At 46.2% G+C, this 24,084-nt stretch overlaps 1 protein-coding gene across 1 annotated transcript in view; it reads left to right on the forward strand.

Moving 5' to 3' along the window:
* The window catches only part of LOC311101648 (glycerophosphodiester phosphodiesterase domain-containing protein 5-like), a 99,745-nt gene that overhangs the window by 41,462 nt on the left and 34,199 nt on the right, over positions 1-24,084 (forward strand). Inside the window, exon 2 of the mRNA XM_084142787.1 lies at positions 16,103-16,281. Coding sequence (XP_083998913.1) covers positions 16,165-16,281 — 117 coding nt within the window. The 5' untranslated portion in view covers positions 16,103-16,164. The remainder of the gene's footprint in view (positions 1-16,102; positions 16,282-24,084) is intronic.

Consider the following 24,084-nt stretch of genomic DNA (forward strand, 5'->3'; position numbering starts at 1 on the left):
ATGGCTGCGGTGATGACTTTGTTTGAAAAACGGCGTCGCTGCGAACGAATGTAGCTGGCTAAAAGGATATTGTATTTAGTTGCTACAGTACTGCTAGCTGGCTGGCTAGCTAGCAATGGCTGCGGTGTTGACTTTGTTTGAAAAACAGCGTCGCTGCGAACGAATGTAGCTGGCTAGCTAACCTCGATAGTTACTCTATACTACACCTTTATCTTTGATACAAATACAACTATGTAGCTAGCCAACATAACACTAATCAAATCGTTCCATTGTAATGTAATGTGTCATATTACCTGCGGAGCGAAGTACAGCATGACTACTCACCTCGCCTGCCGTTATTCCAAGATGACGGTCAATCACCCTCGGTCTGGGGCTCCATGCAAGATCTCACCTTGTGGGGCATCAATGATCATGAGGAAGGTGAGGGATCAGCCCAGAACTACACGGCAGGACCTGGTCAATGACCTGAAGAGGGCTGGGACCACAGTCTCAAAGAAAACCATTAGTAACACACTACGCCGCACACTACGTCGTGCAGTGCACGCAAGGTCCCCCTGCTCAAGCCAGCGCATGTCCAGGCCCGTCTGAAGTTTGCCCATGACCATCTGGATGATCCAGAGGAGAAATGGGAGAAGGTCATGTGGTCTGATGAGACATAAATTGAGCTTTTTGGTCTAAACTCCACTCGCCGTGTTTGGAGGAAGAAGAAGGATGAGTACAACCCCAAGAACACCATCCCAACCGTGAAGCATGGAGGTGGACACATCATTCTTTGGGGATGCTTTTCTGCAAAGGGGACAGGACGACTGCACCGTATTGAGGGGAGGGTGGATGGGGCCATGTATCGCGAGATCTTGGCCAACAACCTCCATCCCTCTGTAAGAGCATTGAAGATGGGTCGTGGCTGGGTCTTCCCGCATGACAACGACCCGAAACACACAGCCAGGGCAACTAAGGAGTGGCGCCGTAAGAAGCATCTCAAGGTCCTGGAGTGGCCTAGCCAGTCTCCAGACCTGAACCCAATAGAAAATCTTTGGAGGGAGCTGAAAGTCCGTATTGCCCAGCGACAGCCCCAAAACCTGAAGGATCTGGAGAAGGTCTGTATGGAGGAGTGGGCCAAAATCCCTGCTGCAGTGTGTGCAAACCTGGTCAAGACCTACAGGAAACGCATGATCTCTGTAATTGCAAACAAAGGTTTCTGTACCAAATATTAAGTTCTGCTTTTCTGGTGTATCAAATACTTATGTCATGCAATAAAATGCAAATTAATTACTTAAAAATCATACAATGTGATTTTCTGGATTTTTGTTTTAGATTCCGTTTCTCACGGTTGTAGTGTACCTATGATAAGAATTACAGACCTCTATATGCTTTGTAAGTAGGAAAACCTGCAAAATCGGCAGTGTATCAAATACTTGTTCTCCCCACTGTATGTGTATATGTGTGTATATATATATACAGTGGGGAGAACAAGTATTTGATACACTGCAGTTGCCCTGGCTGTGTGTTTCGGGTCGTTGTCATGCTGGAAGACCCAGCCACGACCCATCTTCAATGCTCTTACTGAGGGAAGGAGGTTGTTGGCCAAGATCTTGCGATACATGGCCCCATCCATCCTCCCCTCAATACGGTGCAGTCGTCCTGTCCCCTTTACAGAAAAGCATCCCCAAAGAATGATGTTTCCACCTCCATGCTTCACGGTTGGGATGGTGTTCTTGGGGTTGTACTCATCCTTCTTCTTCCTCCAAACACGGCGAGTGGAGTTTAGACCAAAAAGCTATATTTTTGTCTCATCAGACCACATGACCTTCTCCCATTTCTCCTCTGGATCATCCAGATGGTCATTGGCAAACTTCAGACGGGCCTGGACATGCGCTGGCTTGAGCAGGGGGACCTTGCGTGCGCTGCAGGATTTTAATCCTTGACGGCGTAGTGTGTTACTAATGGTTTTCTTTGAGACTGTGGTCCCAGGTCTCTTCAGGTCATTGACCAGGTCCTGCCGTGTAGTTCTGTGCTGATCCTTCACCTTCCTCATGATCATTGATGCCCCACGAGGTGAGATCTTGCATGGAGCCCCAGACTGAGGGTGATTGACCGTCATCTTGAACTTCTTCCATTTTCTAATAATTGAGCCAACAGTTGTTGCCTTCTCACCAAGCTGCTTGCCTATTGTCCTGTAGCCCATCCCAGCCTTGTGCAGGTCTACAATTTTATCCCTGATGTCCTTACACAGCTCTCTGGTCTTGGCCATTGTGGAGAGGTTGGAGTCTGTTTGATTGAGTGTGTGGACAGGTGTCTTTTATACAGGTAACGAGTTCAAACAGGTGCAGTTAATACAGGTAATGAGTGAAGAACAGGAGGGCTTCTTAAAGAAAAACTAACAGGTCTGTGAGAGCCGGAATTCTTACTGGTTGGTAGGTGATGAAATACTTATGTCATGCAATAAAATGCAAATTAATTACTTAAAAGTCAAACATTGTGATTTTCTGGATTTTTACAGACAATTACAGACCTCTACATGCTTTGTAAGTAGGAAAACCTGCAAAATCGGCAGTGTATCAAATACTTGTTCTCCCCACTGTACATGCCCGTCTGAAGTTTGCCTATGAACATCTGAATGATTCAGAGGAGAACTGTGTGAAAGTGTTGTGGTCAGATGAGACCAAAATGGAGCTCTTTGGCATCAACTCAACTCGCCGTGTTTGGAGGAGGAGGAATGCTGCCTATGACCCCCAGAACACCATCCCCACCGTCAAACATGGAGGTGGAAACATTATGCTTTGGGGGTGTTCTGCTAAGGGGACAGGACAACTTCACCCCATCAAAGGGACGATGGACGGGGCCATGTACCATCAAATCTTGGGTGAGAACCTCCTTTCCTCAGCCAGGGCATTGAAAATGGGTCGTGGATGGGTATTCCAGCATGACAATGACCCAAAACACACGGCCAAGGCAACAAAGGAGTGGCTCAAGAAGAAGCACATTAATGTCCTGGAGTGGCCTAGCCAGTCTCCAGACCTTAATCCCATAGAAATCTGTGGAGGGAGCCAAATGTTCGAGTTGCCAAACGTCAGCCTCGAAATCTTAATGACTTGGAGAAGATCTTCAAAGAGGAGTGTGTCACGCCCTGGCTCTGGGGACTCTTTAATGTTGAGCCAGGGTGTTAGTTTCTATGTTTTGTGTTTCTATGTTGGCCGGGGTGGTTTTCAATCAGAGGCAACGTGAATCAGCTGTTGCTTGTTGTCTCTGATTGGGAACCATACTTAGGTAGTCGTTTGGCATTTGTGTGGTGTGGTATCTTGTTCCGTGTATGGTTTGTGTATGTACCCAAGGACTTCACGTATCGTTTTGTTGTTTTTGTTCGTGTGGTGAAATATAAAATAAAGATGTTCGCATTCCACGCTGCGCATTGGCCCGTTTCTTCAAATGACGATCGTAACAGAAGATCCCACCTAAACTGGACCAAGCAGCGTGTGTCGGAGCAAACGCCGGGTAGGGAGCTGGAGAAGTTGGCGATGGGCCAATGGTGGTCCTGGGAGGACATGTTCGAGGGCAGAGGACCATGGGCAAGGGTTAAAGCCCTGGCGAGAGAGGAGGTACGGCGCCAACAGTATCGTCGTTGGACAGACGAGAGGCACCCCCAAGAAATGTTTAGGGGGGGGGGCACATGGCATGGGCGACGGGGCTGCTGGAGGCAGAAAAAGGGCGAGTTAGTGGACGAGGAGAGAAGGCCACCGGGTTACGGGAGCCATTGGTGAGTAGAGGGAAGGAAAGTGTAGAGGCACGGCGAGAGGTACTGAGGTGTGTTGCCAGTCCGGTCCGGCCCGTTCCTGATCCCCGTGTAAGGCCAGTGGTGTGTGTTCCCAGTGCGGTCCGGCCTGTTCCTGTCCCTCGCACCAAGCCTGTGATGCGCGTCGCCAGCCCGGTCCGGCCTGTTCCTGTCCCTCGCACCAAGCCTATGGTGCGCGTCACCAGCCCGGTCCGGCCTGTTCCTGCTCCCCGCACCAAGCCTATGGTGCGCGTTGCCAGCCCGGCCTGTTCCTGCTCCCCGCACCAAGCCAATGGTGCGCGTTGCCAGCCCGGCCCGGCCTGTTCCTGCCCCTCGCACCAAGCCTATGGTGCGCGTCGCCAGCCCGGTCCGGCCTGTTCCTGCTCCCCGCACCAAGCCTATGGTGCGCGTCGTCAGCCCGGTCCGGCCTGTTCCTGCTCCCGGCACCAAGCCAAAGGTGCGCTTCGTCAGCCCGGTTCGGCCCGTCCCTGCTCTCCGCACCAAGCCAATGGTGCGTGTCGTCAGCTCGGTCCGGCCCGTCCCTGCTTCCCGCACCAAGCCTGTGGTGCGCGTCGTCAGTCAGGTACAGCCCGTGCCCGTTTCACAGGTGCCTGGTCAGGTACCGGTCAGCTGCTCCACACCGGAGCCTAAGCAATCCGCTCCACCGATGTCCAGTCTAGCTCCAGCCAGCGGGACCAGACCAGGGGCACTACGGGGGGGTTGTTAGAGGGTGGGGGTCACGCCTGGAGCCGGATCCGCCGCCGAGGTGGAATGCCCACCCGGTCCCTCCCCTGTGGTGTTTGGTTGGCGCGGTCGCAGTCCGCGCCTTTGGGGGGGGGGGGGTACTGTCACGCCCTGGCTCTGGGGACTCTTTGATGTTGAGCCAGGGTGTTAGTTTCTATGTTTTGTGTTTCTATGTTGGCCGGGGTGGTTCTCAATCAGAGGCAACGTGAATCAGCTGTTGCTTGTTGTCTCTGATTCGGAACCATACTTAGGTAGTCGTTTGGCATTTGTGTGGTGTGGTATCTTGTTCCGTGTATGGTTTGTGTATGTACCCAAGGACTTCACGTATCGTTTTGTTGTTTTTGTTCGTGTGGTGAATATTTAATAAAAGTATGTTCGCATTCCACGCTGCGCATTGGTCCACTCCTTTCAACGATCGTGACAGAGTGGGACAAAATCCCTCCTGAGATGTGTGCAAACCTGGTGGCCAACTACAAGAAACGTCTGACCTCTGTGATTGCCAACAAGGGTTTTGCCACCAAGTACTAAGTCATGTTTTGCAGAGGGGTCAAATACTTATTTACCTCATTAAAATGCAAATCAATTTATAACATTTTTGACATATGTTTTTCTGGATTTTTTTGTTGTTATTCTGTCTCTCACTGTTCAAATAAACCTACCATTAAAATTATAGACTGATGATGTCTTTTGTCAGTGGGCAAACGTACAAAATCAGCAGGGGATCAAATACTTTTTTCTCTCACTGTACAGACACAGCCCAGTCTATTTCTCTAAACAGGATTTACCTAGAATGATTGCCCCTGAAATAGGAAGAGGATTTGAAATGTGAGAGGATGGGCTGCATAATAGCTTTCTCCATTATGTCACTCAATCTGCTGTTTATGCAAATGTTTGTAAGTATCAGTGTGCCTTCGAAATTCCCTTCATTTAATTAAATAAGTGGTCCCATTGTAGACAAAGTCCTCTATATGAGGACGGCAGGTAGCTTAGTGGGTAAGAGCGTTGGGCCAGTAACCGAAAGGTCGCTGGTTCTAATCCCCGAGCCGACTAGGTGAAAAATCTGTCTGTGCCCTTGAGCAAGGCACTTAACCCTAATTGCTCTTGTAAGTCGCTCTGGATAAGAGCGTCTGCTAAATGACCAATTATTATTATTATTTTATTATTATTTCCCAATGGGATGCCTAAATGCAGAATAATGAATGTTTTCCTGAAGAAATTAGTCGGTATTATGAATCAACTACTTTTATGGTGCTTCTGTACCTCACAGTGGATTGATGTGGGGTGTGCAGGCACTCATGTATACTTCCACTATATCTACATTTTAACATTTTAGTCATTTAGCAGACGCTCTTATCCAGAGCAACTTACAGTTAGTGAGTGCATACATTTTCATACTGGCCCCCGTGGGAAACGAACCCACAACCCTGGCGTTGCAAACGCCATGCTCTACCAACTGAGCTACAGGGGACCCACGGGGTAATGCACTCTGGAGTGCGCTTTACTGGGCCTGAGGAGTCTTAATACAGGACTGGAAATGGAGAGACCAAATAATTCCGCCCACTGCACATGGAACTCTATCAAACCTGCACTGAGTGAGGCTGGAGCCCACACACCTAAACAGGCAGTCATAGCGTGCCACTCCACGCCTCGCGGTGAGCTCTCTGGCTCTCGAGGTGTTGGCTCATGAATATACACCACAGTTCCGGGTGAGGGATTTAGAGCGAGTGGGACGAGGAGCTGTGTCAGTGTTTTGGAGCCGTGTGGGAGAGTGACTGACTCGGGAGGAAGTCACTCGTTTCGCATTTGACCAAATTAAAACCAACCAGCTGTTAGTTAAATGTGTTGATGAATCACAGAGGGAGAGCGAGGGCAGACTTGGCACTGAGTGACAGGGTGATACTGTCATCACTCCACTAACGCGTCAACTCTGCCTGAGTCTCTGCGCTGCTTTTAACGTCAGTGATCTGAGTACTATCAGCCTGCTCGTTAAAATGGACTCCTCACTGGGCATTTCATTAACCAAAGCCTCCCCAATTCATCTATGGGCTTAATGGCGATCGCTCAATTCCCAAAGGAGATGGTGGTGGTTTTTAATGGCAATGAGGAGAGATTTATTAAAGCCAATAAAATCCTTTAATGAGGTACACTAGTCTTGTGATAGAATGTCTGGTACTAATTTTCTATCAATTGAAAAATAGAGCTCAGAGCTCCAAGCATCGATTCTATCTCAACAATTGACCCTTCGCTAAGCCCCACCCCCCTTGGTTACTGTTGCAACATCAGACAACATTTTCCCGGGAAGCCCAATTCTCCATTCAACCACTGGCAAAATCCCCTCGCAATGATCTCAAATTGTGTTTCTAATGCACAATTAAATTAAACACAGACTACGTCTTGCTAATTGGGAAACTCTTGGGTATGTTGTGGTGGACTGTCATTACAATGTGAATGGCTCTTAATTCACTGTCAGCATGCAGTCAAAGCTATAACCACTTTTGGAGCTAACTAGTGCTCTCAAATCATATATTGATGTCAACAGCAGATGGCAGTTGTATTCATAACATAAAAATAAAAAAACGTGGCTAGCTAGCATTAGCAATGCTTGGTGGTCAATGAGACAGTGCTAGCTAACTAGCTTAGCTAGCAAACAATGTAACAAAAGTATAATTTTGGATTAGAAAAATACTCCAACAGGTTCTGCATTTCAGGAATCACAGGAAGTACTCCTAGTGCACTGTACAATGATTTTGCCATTTAAACATTTATTTTATAAGAACTATTTTTACCGTTGCCTTCATTGGCTGCTGCCTCTCTAACCTGGTGGTCCCTGCACGCACCACCCACGTGGAGTTCCAGGTCTCAGGCAGCCTCTGGAACTGCCGTTCTGCTGCCAACAAGGCAGAGTTCATCTCAGCCTATGCTACCCTCCAGTCCCTCGACTTCTTGGCGCTGACGGAAACATGGATTACCACTGAAAACACTGCTACTCCTACTGCTCTCTCCTCGTCTGACCATGTGTTCTCGCATACCCCGAGAGCATCTGGTCAGCGGGGTGGTGGCACAGGAATCCTCATCTCTCCCAAGTGGACATTCTCAATTTTTCCCCTGACCCATCTGTCTATCTCCTCATTTGAATTCCATGCTGTCACAGTCACTAGCCCATTTAAGCTTAATATCCTTGTCATCTATCGCCCTCCAGGTTCCCTTGGAGAGTTCATCAATGAGCTTGATGCCTTGATAAGTTCCTTTCCTGAGGATGGCTCACCCCTCACAGTTCTGGGGGATTTCAACCTCCCTACGTCTACATTTGACTCATTTCTCTCTGCCTCCTTCTTTCCACTCCTCTCCTCTTTTGACCTCACCCTCTCACCGTCCCCCCCTACTCACAAGGCAGGCAATACGCTTGACCTCATCTTTACTAGATGCTGTTCTTCTACTAATCTCACTGCAACTCCCCTCCAAGTCTCCGACCACTACTTTGTATCCTTTTCTCTCTCGCTCTCCTCCAACACTACTCACTCTGCCCCTACACAGATGGTAATGCGCCGTCGCAACCTTCGCTCTCTCTCTCCCGCTACTCTCTCCTCTTCCATCCTATCATCTCTTCCCTCTGCTCAATCCTTCTCCCTCCAATCTCCTGATTCTGCTTCCTCAACCCTCCTCTCCTCCCTTTCTGCATCCTTTGACTCTCTATGTCCCCTATCCTCCCGGCCGGCTCGGTCCTCCCCTCATCCTTGACCGCTGGCTATGTCCCTTCCGTCTTCAAGAGAGCGAGAGTTGCACACCTTCTCAAAAAACCAACACTCGACCCCTCTGATGTCAACAACTACAGACCAGTATCCCTTCTTTCTTTTCTCTCCAAAACTATTGAGCGTGCCGTCTTTAGCCAACTCTCTTGCTATCTCTCTCAGAATGACCTTCTTGATCCAAACCAGTCAGGTTTCAAGACTGGTCATTCAACTGAGACTGCTCTTCTCTGTGTCACGGAGGCTCTCCGCACTGCTAAAGCTAACTCTCTCTCCTCTGCTCTTGTCCTTCTAGACCTGTCTGCTGCCTTTGATACTGTGAACCATCAGATCCTCCTCTCCACCCTCTCCGAGCTGGGCATCTCCGGCGCGGCTCACTCTTGGATTGCGTCCTACCTGACCGGTCGCTCCTACCAAGTGGCGTGGCGAGAAGCTGTCTCCGCACCACGTGCTCTCACCACTGGTGTCCCCCAGGGCTCAGTTCTAGGCCCTCTCCTATTCTCGCTATACACCAAGTCACTTGGCTCTGTCATATCCTCACATGGCCTCTCCTATCATTGCTACGCAGACGACACACAACTAATCTTCTCCTTTCCCCCTTCTGATAACAAGGTGGCGAATCGCATCTCTGCATGTCTGGCAGACATATCAGTATGGATGACGGATCACCACCTCAAGCTGAACCTTGGCAAGACGGAGCTGCTCTTCCTCCCGGGGAAGGACTGCCTGTTCCATGATCTCGCCATCACGGTTGACAACTCCGTTGTGTCCTCCTCCCAGAGTGCGAAGAGCCTTGGCGTGACCCTGGACAACACCCTGTCGTTCTCCGCTAACATCAAGGCGGTGACCCGATCCTGTAGGTTCATGCTCTACAACATTCGGAGAGTACGACCCTGCCTTACACAGGAAGTGGCACAGGTCCTAATCCAGACACTTGTCATCTCCCCTCTGGATTACTGCAACTCGCTGTTGGCTGGGCTCCCTGCCTGTGCCATTAAACCCCTACAACTCATCCAGAATGCCGCAGGCCGTCTGGTGTTCTACCTTCCCAAGTTCTCTCACGTCACCCCGCTCCTCCGCACACTCCACTGGCTTCCAGTTGAAGCTCGCATCTGCTACAAGACCATGGTGCTTGCCTACGGAGCTGTGAGGGGAACGGCACCTCCGTACCTTCAGGCTCTGATCAGTCCCTACACCCAAACGAGGGCATTGCGTTCATCCACCTCTGGCCTGCTGGCTCCCCTACCTCTGCGGAAGCATAGTTCCCGCTCAGCCCAGTCAAAACTGTTCGCTGCTCTGGCACCCCAATGGTAGAACAAGCTCCCTCACGACGCCAGGACAGCGGAGTCACTCACCACCTTCCGGAGACATTTGAAACCCCACCTCTTTAAGGAATACCTGGGATAGGATAAAGTAATCCTTCTACCCCCCCCTTACCCCAACCCACCCACCCCTTACCCCAACCCACCCCCCCCACCCCCCTAAAAAAATAAATAAAATAAAAAACATTGTAAAGTGGTTATCCCACTGGCTATAAGGTGAATGAACCAATTTGTAAGTCGCTCTGGATAAGAGCGTCTGCTAAATGACGTAAATGTAAATGTAAAAATTGGCTTTCATGTGATTATTATTTTGTATACGATTTAATATTTTATAAACAATACAAAACATACACATACAAATGACTACATCATACAAACATCACTACATCACACCTGCCCAGTAAAGCATTTGACCATTCCATTGCCAAAAAAGCATTTGACCACTCCATTGCGTGAACAATGGAGGATTGGCTAATTTCCAGTTTCATGCGATTTAAACGTGAGCTTGTCTGAAATGTTGGACTCGACGACAGTTGCTATCCATTGGAGCACTGCTGATTCTATCTTGCTATCTTTGAGCTCCAGCTGATTCCAGTGTGTTACCTCAGCTAAAAGGGGAGCTATGAGAGTCTGAGAGGTGTCTGTTCTCTGTAACACTCCAACCCAATGGCTGTGGCCTGGCATCTGGTCATGCTGAAGGCCTGTGCTACTTGGTCTCAGTCTCCTTCCAATCTGTTTGTTGGTTAAAGGAGTCTCCCTCTCCCCTCTCTGTCTGCTGGCCTGGAAAAAGTGCTGAAGCATTTCCTACCCTGCAGACTGTTTTTCTCTCTGCCTCTTTGATTGGAGGAAATGAGGCAGCAGAATCTGAGAATAACATTTTGGGGCCTTCCTCGCCCTTCGGTCTTATTTCTCAGACATTAGGACAGAGGGCATTCAAGGCAACGAGAGATTTGCTGTCCGCAACAAATATTTTGACAGTCTTGGGCTTTGTAAAGAAAGAGCTGGTCTTGTTTAGCAGACGGTCACAGACAATGTGTGACTTTGTTGGGGCAGCCCACACTCCTAACAGTATGCTGCCAGGCTTCTTTACTGGCAATCGGTCACCATTGCATAATGCTCAGGAAAACTAAAAGTGGTGAGAAGAATGCACTTTAGACACATTTCAGTCGTGCCTTTACTCAATTTGATCACATTGGATATAATGAGTCCAAGATTACTGTGCAAATAAAGTCTAAACTGCATAGGCTATATTTACGCTGTCAACTCTGATCCAATACAGTATACACACAGCCTTACCATTTACCTGATCTGAACACCAGTGGGAAATGTTTAGCCTAGGGTTTAGTAGTGACGGTGCCATGCAGTAAGGGGGAGGTATTGGTGTATTATGCCCATGTTAATGAGTATGGCCTTGAGGATGGGCTGATATCACTAGTACTGACGCTGTGAGAAACATGATTATGCTGCTTTCCTTGCACATCTCGGGTGTTAAAGCTGCTGCCTCAACACCCAGACCTCATTATTGTCATGTTGGAGAGCAAACTCATCAAATTCAAGGTTTTGCCAACACTATTTGAATTAGAAGACATGAGTTAACGCGTGTCAATATGTTTAATGTTGTAAAGATGTGTGGTATTGATATGGTGGTATGTGGTTGTTACAATGTCATTAATGCTTTCATGTACATTAGTTATTTCTACATCTTTCATGTTGTTGTCTTTATCTTGAAGTCTGCATGCCCAGACATTAGATGACATATATTGTCTAGCGCTTCATACAAGCAGTTGTACAAGCTGTCGTTCTCCGCTAACATCAAGGCGGTGACCCGATCCTGCAGGTTCATGCTCTACAACATTCGGAGAGTACGACCCTGCCTTACACAGGAAGCGGCACAGGTCCTAATCCAGGCACTTGTCATCTCCCGTCTGGATTACTGCAACTCGCTGTTGGCTGGGCTCCCTGCCTGTGCCATTAAACCCCTACAACTCATCCAGAATGCCGCAGCCCGTCTGGTGTTCAACCTTCCCAAGTTCTCTCACGTCACCCCGCTCCTCCGCACACTCCACTGGCTTCCAGTTGAAGCTCGCATCTGTTACAAGACCATGGTGCTTGCCTATGGAGCTGTGAGGGGAACGGCACCTCCGTACCTTCAGGCTCTGATCAGTCCCTACACCCAAACGAGGGCATTGCGTTCATCCACCTCTGGCCTGCTGGCTCCCCTTCCTCTGCGGAAGCATAGTTCCCGCTCAGCCCAGTCAAAACTGTTCGCTGCTCTGGCACCCCAATGGTGGAACAAGCTCCCTCACGACGCCAGGACAGCGGAGTCACTCTCCACCTTCCGGAGACATTTGAAACCCCACCTCTTTAAGGAATACCTGGGATAGGATAAAGTAATCCTTCTACCCCCCCCCCCCAAAAAAAATAATAATAATAATTGTAAAGTGGTTATCCCACTGGCTATAGGGTGAATGCACCAATTTGTAAGTCGCTCTGGATAAGAGCGTCTGCTAAATGACGTAAATGTAAATGTTGTTAATCCTTTGGTCAGTAACTTTTTATGCAAGATCCAAGGCAATTTATAAAAATAAAAAAATCTGATTACATGTAATTAGTTACTCCCCAACCCTGGTCATTGTATGTCAGGGTGAGCTTTCATCTGTGTTGTGCACTGTCTACACCAGTGGTCACCAACCTTTTTTGAGTCGAGATCACTTTTTGTGTCAAAATGCAAGCTGAGGTCTACCACTCAGATTTTTTTTTAAACATGACTTTAAAAATGTAAGCCAATGCAACATTAATCAATTAAAAATTCACCTATTCATGGTGTTACTCCTATGACCATAGAAAGTGAAATATTCCTCGATGATAAAAAAAATAAAAAAAATAAAAAGACAAGCCGCTAATAATAACGCAAGCTTATCGGAACACTTTGCTATACTCATTCATTGCAGCTGGTTGTAGCGTGAGTGAAAATAGGGAGAACACACATGTTATGGCTTATAAGTGTTGAACGAAGTGTTGACAGTGCTGAGTATGAACTTACTCATAAAAACAGCAGCTCTTTGCTGCATTTGTTGTCTCTCTAGTCATGGTTTTAAAAGTTGTGAAATCTCACAGTATCAACTTTGCTGTGCGTTCGAGGCTTCTTTTTACAGTCTATGCCTATGGCTCGAAGAAACTGCGCAGACACAGTGATCTGAGCTATCTGATTGGCCAGCGTTAGGCCTATAGGTGCATTTTATTTTCTCTCTGGGCCTGCCGGGTAGGCAGACTTCTGCCTTCAGACACATGAAATGGTTCAAAATGGGAACACTTTGCCTTCCCGGCGCTAGGGCTGCTAAATCAAGTGCACCTAACGCCAACAGCGTGAAACGAATAAAAAATAATAGGAATGCAAGGCTTTATTGTTGGGTTTTTTACATAAATGTTTGGTGATCGCGATCGACCAGTTGGTGACCACTGGTCTACACCTTTACTCATCTCTCTCTTTGCCTGTTCAGATAGCCTAGCGGTTAAGAGTGTTGGGCCAGTAACTAAAAGGTTGCTGGTTCGAATCTCTGAGCCAACTAGGTGAAAAATCTGTTAATGCCCTTGAGCAAGGCACTTAACCCTAATTGCGCCTGTAATAAGAGCGTCTGCTAAATGGCTAAAATCTAATGCAAACAACCTTTCTGTGAAAATCAAATTGCCTGCATTCTATGTATTATAATGTATTTGTGACTAATGCTAAACTGGAACAGCTATTCTAAGAGTAGCCTAACCATTGTCATTGGTCGTGCCTTTCCATTGGTCCATTTGAAAATACCCATCCACTTCTTTGGGCAATGGATATTCAGTAACGATCCATCTCTACTCTGGAAACCTGACTGGACTGGAAACCTAAATACAAATAATTATCAGAGAATGGCATGATCCAATATATTCACTACAGGCTGCTTATTAACCCTACTACATAATAGGATGATCTATTGATGGGTGGTCCTCTGTAGCTCAGCTGGTAGAGCACGGCGCTTGTAACGCCAAGGTAGTGGGTTCGATCCCCGGGACCACCCATACACAAAAATGTATGCACGCATGACTGTAAGTCGCTTTGGATAAAAGCGTCTGCTAAATGGCATATTATTATTTTATTATTATCTAGAATAGATGTGTATATGTTTTACTTGAGCTCCTATTTGAAGTTGGTTAGTTCAGTGTCATCATCCTGTCTATGGAACTAAGACCCTCCCAAGTCCTTTCTTCTCCATATTAATACACACACAGGATAGTGCCCCAGAATAGAAGCCAGAACTACTTAATTATGCAGTACTCCCTTTTTTAATATATCCATTCCTCACTAGACCCTTGAAGTACTAGTACCCCAGTTCCTTAGATACAAAGTGCATATAGTCCCTTAGTTACAGCCCTGAGCAGAACAATTCTGATGGAAGCAGTACAGCCTGGGAGGTTGGGAAGACTTTGGACAGCAGTTTGTTTATACAGCAGATTTTATAAGCCCATGGTTTGTGCTTGCGTTATGCATCCATCCACCCCTCTGATGTGATTTATTTAGACAAAAAACAGATGATCAAATAGCCGTGCTGCTGCGAGGCAGGGCAGGCAGCAGTGTCTGATCCTCATCTAAACCCTACAGCACTCTGAAGCTCCTCAGCCAGGACTAGTCTAACGCCACCACAGGGCTCAGCCTGAATGGTCTGATCACGGAGCTGCACCACAGGGCGCTCTGGGCCAGCTGGGGCGTGACAGGGTGGTCTTGACGAGCACCCTGCCCTCCTCACGGCAGTTCCACTAATGACAGGAAGCACAGTACCCTCCGACGATGCAAATAAACAGCTGTCCGGAGCAGCAGAGCGCACGCCTCCCTGATTGCATGCTGATGGGTGTAATTAACATGCATTTCAAATCCCTCCTGAAACACGGCGCTGCTCCACAAAGACGGCCCATAGGATAGCTGCAATTAAAACCTGCGCAGTGGGAGGACTAGCAAGTCAGGCAAATCTTCAATTGAGAAACATGCTGATAATATTGCATTCTAATCTCCATTTGTAATCATTTCATTAATCACCATGCCATGTTTACTTGGGGTGTAAACTCACATCTTGGGTACAGGTCAATTATTTACCCTCTTGATAACATCTTGGGTTATTTCACTTTCAGATTGTAATCAGCATGCCTTTTTCAGAGTTAACTTGATCAGCATGCTCCTTCATGACACTTATTGGACTGTGACACGTATTAAGCTAGCCAGGCCTTGGCTTAATGTTATTGCCATTTATCATCATCATCATCATCATTTATTATTATTATTATTATTATTATTATTATTATTATTATTATTATTATTATTATAGCTGATATGAGTTGCTGCTGAGCCAGCATGACCTTTCAGTCATTCCCTGAGTAATTTATTCTCTGACTAATTCATCTGGGATTAGTCAGAGTAGACCCAGGCCAATGCTGGCTCCTGCCCCACCTGCCCAGTAGGCACCACACACACACACACACACACACACAACCAGGCTGACAAAGTCCTGGTGCCCTCTACTCTGCCGCAGAACCCAGACAGGCTGTGACCCTCTGAGAGTAAAGGGATATTCAACAGATTGAATGTCATTGTAGTTTAATGTAATGTTCAAAGACACTCTGTGCGCCCAGTCCTTTCAATTATGGTTAGATTGTCATTTAGCTCTGACCTTGTATTGATGGAAGCCACGGGAGGCAGCCACAGTTGTCATTGAAAACAGGACTTGACAATGGCAATTCTAATTTGTGGCTTGGCTTGGTATCAAAGCACTGAAGGTGCTTTTCATTGTACTGTGCAGGGGCGGACTGGGACCAGAAATCGTCCCTGGCATTTCTAACACACCAGCCCATTTTTTTGCCTTAAGGCCTCCACTCCAGACCATTATTTTCCTTGAGGCCTCCATTACTAGCCAGATAATTATCATTTTGCGCAATAAAACCAAGTTAGACAGGCCCACTGGGCTAAAAATGGACCAGCTCATCCCTGGTACTGTGTGTTCTATTTTACTGAGGTACTTCAATGACACTTTGGAACATGGTTTTTATACTTTGATGGGAGACTTTTAACTAAAGGTAACTAAAATATCCATCAAGAAAGCTCTCAAATTCTGGGAGAATTGTTGAATCGAAGTTCAGCAATATTCCAATTGTAGGCCTATTGCTCCAAGGGGGTAGTGAAATGAATCTGCCATAATTCATTAATGTGAGGTAATTATATGCAATTAATAGTTCAATCTGTTTATTCTAATTCAATGACCACTTTCATGTCTTTCTAGTTAAGTGACATATGTTGGTATTGAAGTGCGTAGATATGCATGTGCCATGTTGATATTCAAATTTCGTCTGTCTTGCTGACTGTTGATATTCAAATGTCACCTCAGTGAAACACCCACAACAATCATCCATACACCTGTCTCATGTCCTAATGGATACAATATTTCCTTGCAGAATGTATTGAAGGCAATACTGATGTTCCTTTTTCCTTGTTCCTCTCCCAGGCAGGCTCCAGTTTGGTCAATGGGATGTTAGTGGTCTGGAGGCGTACCAGGACTGAAGGAGCATGGTGAAGCACCAACCCCTGCAGGTCTATGAGAGGCAGCTGTGTTTGTCATGTCTTACAGGGATCTATGGGTGCCGCTGGAAACGGTACCAGCGGTCACATGATGACACCACCAAGGTGAGTTCTGCCTAGCAGACCTTACTTTCGTACCTAAATGACCATAATGGACATGGTGTACAGGTGTCTCTCTATGGCAGTTATTTCTGGAAGATCTATTATAACCCAAATGTCTGTTGGTTGAAGGGAGCGAGTGTAATCGATTGGTAGCAGTCCACTTTTTTTCTTTTTCCGTGCCAGTTCACTGCAGGATTACAGCACCACACTGCATCTTATATCTCACTATTAATTAAAAACACTCAAATTTGGCGTGTGTGAGCGTGCAGTGCATGTGGGCAGGACTCCTCTCCTATGCCATCCATTACCCTACACCCCTCAAACTCAACTCTGGACCTCGAAGCCAGTTCCACTGCATTTTTTCATTGTTCCCTTCTAATGAGGGACTGATTTAGACCTGGACACCAGGTGTTTGCAAATAATTATCAGGTAGAACAGAAAACCAGCAGGCTCCGGACCTCATAGGGTAAGAGTTGAGTACCCCTGCTAACCAAATCTTTCAAGATGTATTGATAAAGAGCCATGTAGGCCTTTCTCTAACCAGATAACCTTGCAGCCCATCCCTTCCCTAATAACCTGTCCTTGGGCTCTCACTGGAGGTGTCTTTGGCCTTGTGACTGTGTTTAAGCCTGTAAGTGCTGCAGATAGTAGTATTTGATATTTTTTTTATTAAGCATTCAGAGCCTCCCCTTGGTCACATTCATCGCAGCCTTTATTTGTCTAAGTGGGTTTTTCTGTAATGCTATGCAGCCCAGGTCTGTCTGTCAGTGATTTAGTACCGCATGAGAAGAAACTCAGAGAGAGCATGAGGGCAGGAGCACTATAGTCCATCACCTTGCTAGCCTGGGACATGGAGACAGAGCTGAGGGGGCTGAAACGTGTGTGAAATATGACGTACCATACATGTTTTATATGGCATATAAATGTGATCTAAGGCTTGGAAGGATCCATATGGGGAGAGAGAAAAGGAAAATGCACCATTCCCTCAGCGGTGTTGCATACAATTTGACACATCATAACATGCGTTGCAGTGTCATTATACAACTCCTGTGCACCTCAAACGAAAATATGTCCAACTACCCTTTTTCTATTTATAGGAATGAGCTCTCATCCTGTGAGCTTTACTTGCAGGCTCTGGTGGATGGATGAGCTATATGTTTTGACCTTTCTTTCCTACCCTATTTGCCCTCAGGAAGGGAATGCTGCATGAGTTGTTTAAACCTTCCGATAGACGGAACACATTAGTATTTGACTTGACCAAGGCCACATTAAAAGAAAATCAGCACAGAGAGAAACAACAAAATTATATGGATTTTTTTCATCCTTCGATGGGAATACTATCCCGTGGCTCTGTTTCCTGTCTCTGAGACTGGTAGATATGGTACTGCAGAGTCAGCTGTGTGTGTGCGCAGCCTTGGCCACCATGGCTATGTGTGGCGGTCACTTTGACCCGCTGGGGGAGAATCGGCCAATCAGCAGCCTGTCTGTGCACAGTACCACAGGATTATATTGGACCTTCCATGGTGCTACTCTGAGTCTTTGCCAGTCTACTCCTCTGCCAGAATCTGCATCCCAACCTCACACCCCAACTATGCCATGTTTCAGTAGCTTATTTTTCTGGGTCCGCCCACGCCTATTATTGAAGTACTGTACATTTGAATGCTGCTAACTAAGCATGAATAAAAACTCAGTGACGGAAATATAACAGTAAAAATTCAGTTAAATTGGATGTCCGTTTATGCAGCTCCAACAGCCGTGGCCCTAGGGCTACAGCATCAAAGGGTCTCTGCAGACATGGACTGACATCCAGGCCAACATTGAATACAATTATGTCCCTCATGGCAGAACAGACACACAGTCACTCATTGCCAAAATCCCTTTAACTATGGCTGCTGTGCTGCCTTGTAATGGAGGCCTAGAGTCATCTTACATTGGGAGATTGCCTGTTTGTGTGCCAGCACTGCCAGGTCAGATGACGTCCATACTGTAGATGCATCTTTAATGATGTAAGTGCCCAATCAGTGTTGGTATCAGTTACATGTGATGTGTGAACCTGACAGGCAGCATCACTGAACCGTGACCATGAGAAACCCAAGGTCTCGCTGAGACATGGACTCCCTTCAAAATGCCCAGATTCAGAACAGAACTAATAATAGAAGTGGTTGCTGTCATCTCTCCTCTCAGAGCTGGATAATGAACAGGCCAGTTTGCCTGAGCCTCCCTCTCTTTGTGAACCTGGCCTCTGTGTGTGTTGGAGTGGTTTGTAGAAAGGCTGCCCATGTCACTGGCACTTCAAGCTGATCTGGCCTCTGTAATAATTGAGTTCTTCCATTTAGCCAGTCTTTACCTGGAGCACAATGGGTCTAGAAATAGGAACGAGCATCATTCTGTGGCCTTGGTCTGTCAAATGACGTACAGGGACATGTGAAGTAGAAATCCTGTTTTCAAATCACTCGCTACCATCGCTGTTTTACTTCACAACTAAAGACTGCACTAGACTAAAAAACCAGGCGTGGCACATTCTAATATGGCAGAGAACATTCAGCCAACATCATGCAGGAAACATTTTCTGAGCAGAATGTAAATTATGAATTTCACTCCCCTGCCTTGCTAACTCTCTTCTGTCTTCCTCTCAAGTCTTCCATTAACTTTTTAGTTCCCTACAGAATGAAAGGTCAAAAGCTTCAACACCTCTGCATGTTTACAGGCTGTCAGAGCTGTAGAAGTTACTGAGACACAAGTTAACAAGCGTTTAGGAGGATGTCTCTATATTCCTGTGGGACAGGGCCAGGAGCACCTTAGAACACAAACAGTGATGTACATTGACAGTGTGTTGGTGGGCCCAGGAGCATTCTGGGATGCAGGTGCATATCCAGCACTCATCCTCAGAATGCTGGCAGAGGCCAATGGCGTGTCACTGTGTGATGAATCTTTTCTGTGAGATGACTAAACCAGCAGCCTCTAGGTTAGCTGAATGAGGGGACGATGGTGATAGTCTGTCATGATTGTTAGTAAAGCTTTAGAGGAACTACAAATCACAGTCCTAGGTTTTCTAATGTCTGAGAATTTTAATGATGGAAATGTATTTTAATTGTAATTTGATTACTTGAAATTAAATTTGTTTGAGTCATTTGATTTAAGCACTACGTTCATATAAGACATTCAGTCAAGCAATTGCAGTTTTTTTTTTTTCAACCACGCCACACGTTTCTTGTTAACAAACTATAGTTTTGGCAAGTCGGTTAGGACATCTACTTTGTGCATGACACAAGTAATTTTTCCAACAATTATTTACAGACAGATTATTTCACTTATAATTCACTGTATCACAATTCCAGTGGGTCAGAAGTTTACATACACTAAGTTGACTGTGCCTTTAAACAGCTTGGAAAATTCCAGAAAATGATGTCATGGATTTAGAAGCTTCTGATAGGCTAATTGACATAATTTGAGTCAATTGGAGGTGTACCTATGGATGTATTTCAAGGCCTACCTTCAAACTCAGTGCCTCTTTGCTTGACATCATAGGAAAATCAAAAGAAATCAGCCAAGACCTCAGAAAAAAAACTGTAGACCTCCACAAGTCTGATTCATCCTTGGGAGCAATTTCCAAACGCCTGAAGGTACCACGTTCATCTGTACAAACAATAGTATGCAAGTATAAACACCATGGGACCACACAGCCGTCATACCGCTCAGGAAGGAGACGCGTTCTGTCTCCTAGAGATGAACGTACTTTGGTGCGAAAAGTGCAAATCAATCCCAGAACAACAGCAAAGGACCTTGTGAAGACCTAGTCTCCTGAGTGGCGCAGTGGTCTAAGGCACTGCATCGCAGTGCTAACTGTGCCACTAGAGATCCTGGTTCGAATCCAGGCTCTGTCGCAGCCGGCCGCGACCGGGAGACTCATGGGCAGCGCACAATTGGCCCAGCGTCGTCCAGGGTAGGGGAGGGAATGGCCGGCAGGGATGTAGCTCAGTTGATAGAGCATGGCGTTTGCAACGCCAGGGTTGTGGGTTCGATTCCCACGGGGGGCCAGTATAAAAATAAAATAAAATAAAAATGTATTCACTAACTGTAAGTCGCTCTGGATAAGAGCGTCTGCTAAATGACTAAAATGTAAATGTAAATGTAAGATGCTGGAGGAAACAGGTACAAAAGTATCTATATCCACAGTAAAATGAGTCCTATATCGACATAACCTGAAAGGCCGCTCAGCAAGGAAGAAGCCACTGCTCCAAAACCGCCATAAAAAAAGCCGGACTACGGTTTGCAACTGCACATGGGGACAAAGATCGTACTTTTTGGAGAAATGTCCTCTGGTCTGATGAAACAAAAATAGAACTGTTTGGCCATAATGACCATCGTTATGTTTGGAGGAAAAAGGGTGTAGCTTGCAAGCCAAAGAACACCATCCCAACCGTGAAGCACGGGGGTGGTAGCATCATGCTGTGGGGGTGCTTTGCTGCAGGAGGGACTGGTGCACTTCACAAAATAGATGGCATCATGAGGAAGGAAAATTATGTGGATATATTGAAGCAACATCTCAAGACATCAGTCAGGAAGTTAAAACTTGGTCGCAAATGGGTCTTCCAAATGGACAATGACCCTAAGCATACTTCCAAAGTTGTGGCAAAAGGGCTTAAGGACAACAAAGTCAAGGTATTGGAGTGGCCATCACAAAGCCCTGACCTCAATCCTATAGAAAATGTGTGGGCAGAACTGAAAATGTGTGTGCGAGCATGGAGGCCTACAAACCTGACTCGGTTACACCAGCTCTGTCAGGAGGAATGGGCCAAAATTCACCCAACTTATTGTGAGAAGCTTGTGGAAGGCTACCCAAAACTTTTGACCCAAGTTAAACAATTTAAAGGCAATGCTACCAAATACTAATTGAGTGTATGTAAACTTCTGACTTCAACTGTATATTAATACCCTTTGGTGGAGGTCATGATCAGTTGTCTTTGAAAAGAAATTTACTGGTAACCTTTGTGCTAATAGCTCCTTGTCTACCCGTCTCTATAGTTCAATAATCATATGTATGAACCGTTCAGTCAGTCTGCACTCACTTCCAGTAGTGCTGACATTCAAACAAGTCCTCTATTAATATTGGGCGAGGAGGGGAATAGCCTAATCTTCCTGAATCCTGTCTCTCTCCAAAGGGAAATGTGTTCTGTCTGTCAGTTTTAATCCCTCTCCGGCTGTCTGTCTACTCTACCCAGATTCTCTGGGAGTTCGCTCGTTTCACAGTGGCAGGAGGGGACTGTTTACACACTATAATTGCTGACTGTTTTGAGGGGAATTATTCCATGTAGACGTGTTATTAAAGTCTGTACAGCCCTTCCAACAACATAAACAACAGCCAGGCCTGGCTGCCAAACTAGCCCCGTGTTTTCCTTTATAGACTAGCCTATTAGGTGGTTTTCTGTTGTCATCAACCAAATGGCTAATGCCTTGTCATGTCCTTTGTGTGTGTGTGTGTGTGTGTGTGTGTGGAGCTAAGCAATGAAAGATTGATATGACACCAATCATATTTGGATGTTTCTCGTTAGTTAAGTACTTTTCACCAGCTCTTGGCACTGTTAGTGTAAAGACATTCTATGGGTTTGTGCTTTTTAAAAGAAGGATACAAACTTCTAGAGAATGTTTGAAGCACTGTTTTTCATTTTGTTTACCATAATCATATAGCTTTCATTGGTTGGTGGAAGTGTAGGCTACCTTCTAGTAGATGTTATGTCCAAAAGGCTAACCAGAGAGAACATACTTTCAGCAGTAGTGTGACTCTTACCACATTCAATGTGATTTATCAGAGGCCGTATTCTCTCCCTTGTGCTAGTGTTCAGAGAGTTCAGCCAGGCCGTGAGGTTACCAAGTTCTCCAATGTTTTCCTGAACTTTTCCAGAACTTCAGATATGAGCGTCCAAGGACAACACAACATGCTGTTTCATATCAAGAGCTGACCAAGAACAGGGAAGAGCAAAATCTCTAGGGCATCATTGTATCATATTATTTGTAGCTATGAGGTCAGCAGCTCCACAGAGCTGAAGAGGCCGTTCTGTTCTGTAATAAGTGAAGCCACGGCCAGTTGGCCAGCTGGTGCTCCTGACAGTTCTGTCATTACTGGAGAGAGGTTGGAGGAACAGAGGGCTGGAACCCTCTAACCCTGGTCTTCTCAGGGTAATGCTGTTGGTCTGATAGGTGGAGCTGGGTGGGGAAACACACTAATGATTTTCCACAGTAGCAGGAGTTGTGAAGGGATTAGGGCTGCGAGGGACATTCAGTAACAACCCCACCAGCTGCTAGTCTGGCCCAGGACACTCAGCCAGGACACCAAGGAGACAGGGGGAGAGACTGGGGCAGACCACTGCCTGAGGAAAGGGTGGGTGATGGTGGGGAGGACACATTATCTCTGTGTTGTGGTCTGTGTCCCTCTCTCTGTGGCTAGCACTCTCTCTAGCCCTATCCCTATCTCACTCACTCACTCAGCTAGCTGTAGCTTATGCTTTCGGTACTAGATTCATTCTCTGATCCTTTGATTGGGTGGACAACATGTCAGTTCATTCTGCAAGAGCTCTGATAGGTTGGAGGATATCCTCCGGAAGTTTTCATAATTAATCTGTAAGTCTATGGAAAGGGGTGAGCCTCCTAGGTTTTGTATTGAAGTCAATGTACCCAGAGGAGGACGGAAGCTAGCTGTCCTCCAGCTACACCAAGGTGCTACCCTACAGAGTGCTGTGGAGGCTACTGTAGACCTTCATTGCAAAACAGTGTGTTTTAATAAATGTATTTGACGTGTATATATTTTGTATAGTTTTATCTAAAAATGATTTATTTTGGTCCTCCCCTTCCTCCTCTGAGGAGCCTCCACTGTTCCACACGTAAGTACATACTATAAACTCGATCCACAGACATACTACTTTTTCACATCAATAGTCCTCGGGCTAAATGGTATCCAATCCTTCAAATACAAAATCCCAAATTGTGTAGGTTCCATGACGCTTATTGAATGCACTTACTGAACACTTTGAATGATGCTTATTTCACATGGCAAGGCTGTGCAAGCAAGATAAGGTGTGAGGATTAACCCACCCATTACTCATCACATACACACATCATGGAAACACGCTATCACCTGCCAGAAGGCACACTTGCAAATATCCATATAAATGTGTCGACCGTTTTATCCTAGAGAACCAATTCCTCCTAGAATTCACACACTCCTCAATCTCATAGTATAATGCTCTGGTTAGCTTCTGTACATCAAAACTGTGCATCTGTCCAGTCCTGTATTAAAACGCACATCACCACTTAACACTACGGTCCAAAGTGTATTATCACATAATTATCTGGAATGTGCCAAACAAGAGGGGGAGAGAGACATTACGTTGAAGTCATAGGCTAGGTTGTAGCAACCTCATGATGGGTATAGGGAACATGTGATTATCATGTCGTAGCCTAAACCTATCCACGTTAAACTGGTTGAATGGAATATGAATGACAGTCATCCAATATGCTGTAATAGAAATAAGGCCATGCTCATAAATAAATAAAAAATCCTCCCTCATCTTAAACCGCACTGACTGCCACTGATGTGGAATCTCTAGTCTAGCAGCATTCATTATAATTTTTATGATTGTCTCGTGGGAGGACTCTCTAGCTTGCTGACCTGCAGTGAAGGTGGATTGTGCTGTGCGCCATGCTAGGTGTGGGTGTGCTTGATCAATGTCTTCCATGCAGCCAAATGCTGGTAGGTCCATCTGTAGTCATAATGACACTATAGTAGCCTCGACTCCTAGCAGGCACTGG

This window comes from Coregonus lavaretus, assembly GCF_964263955.1.
Source record: "Coregonus lavaretus genome assembly, chromosome: 26".
Lineage (NCBI taxonomy): Eukaryota > Metazoa > Chordata > Actinopteri > Salmoniformes > Salmonidae > Coregonus > Coregonus lavaretus.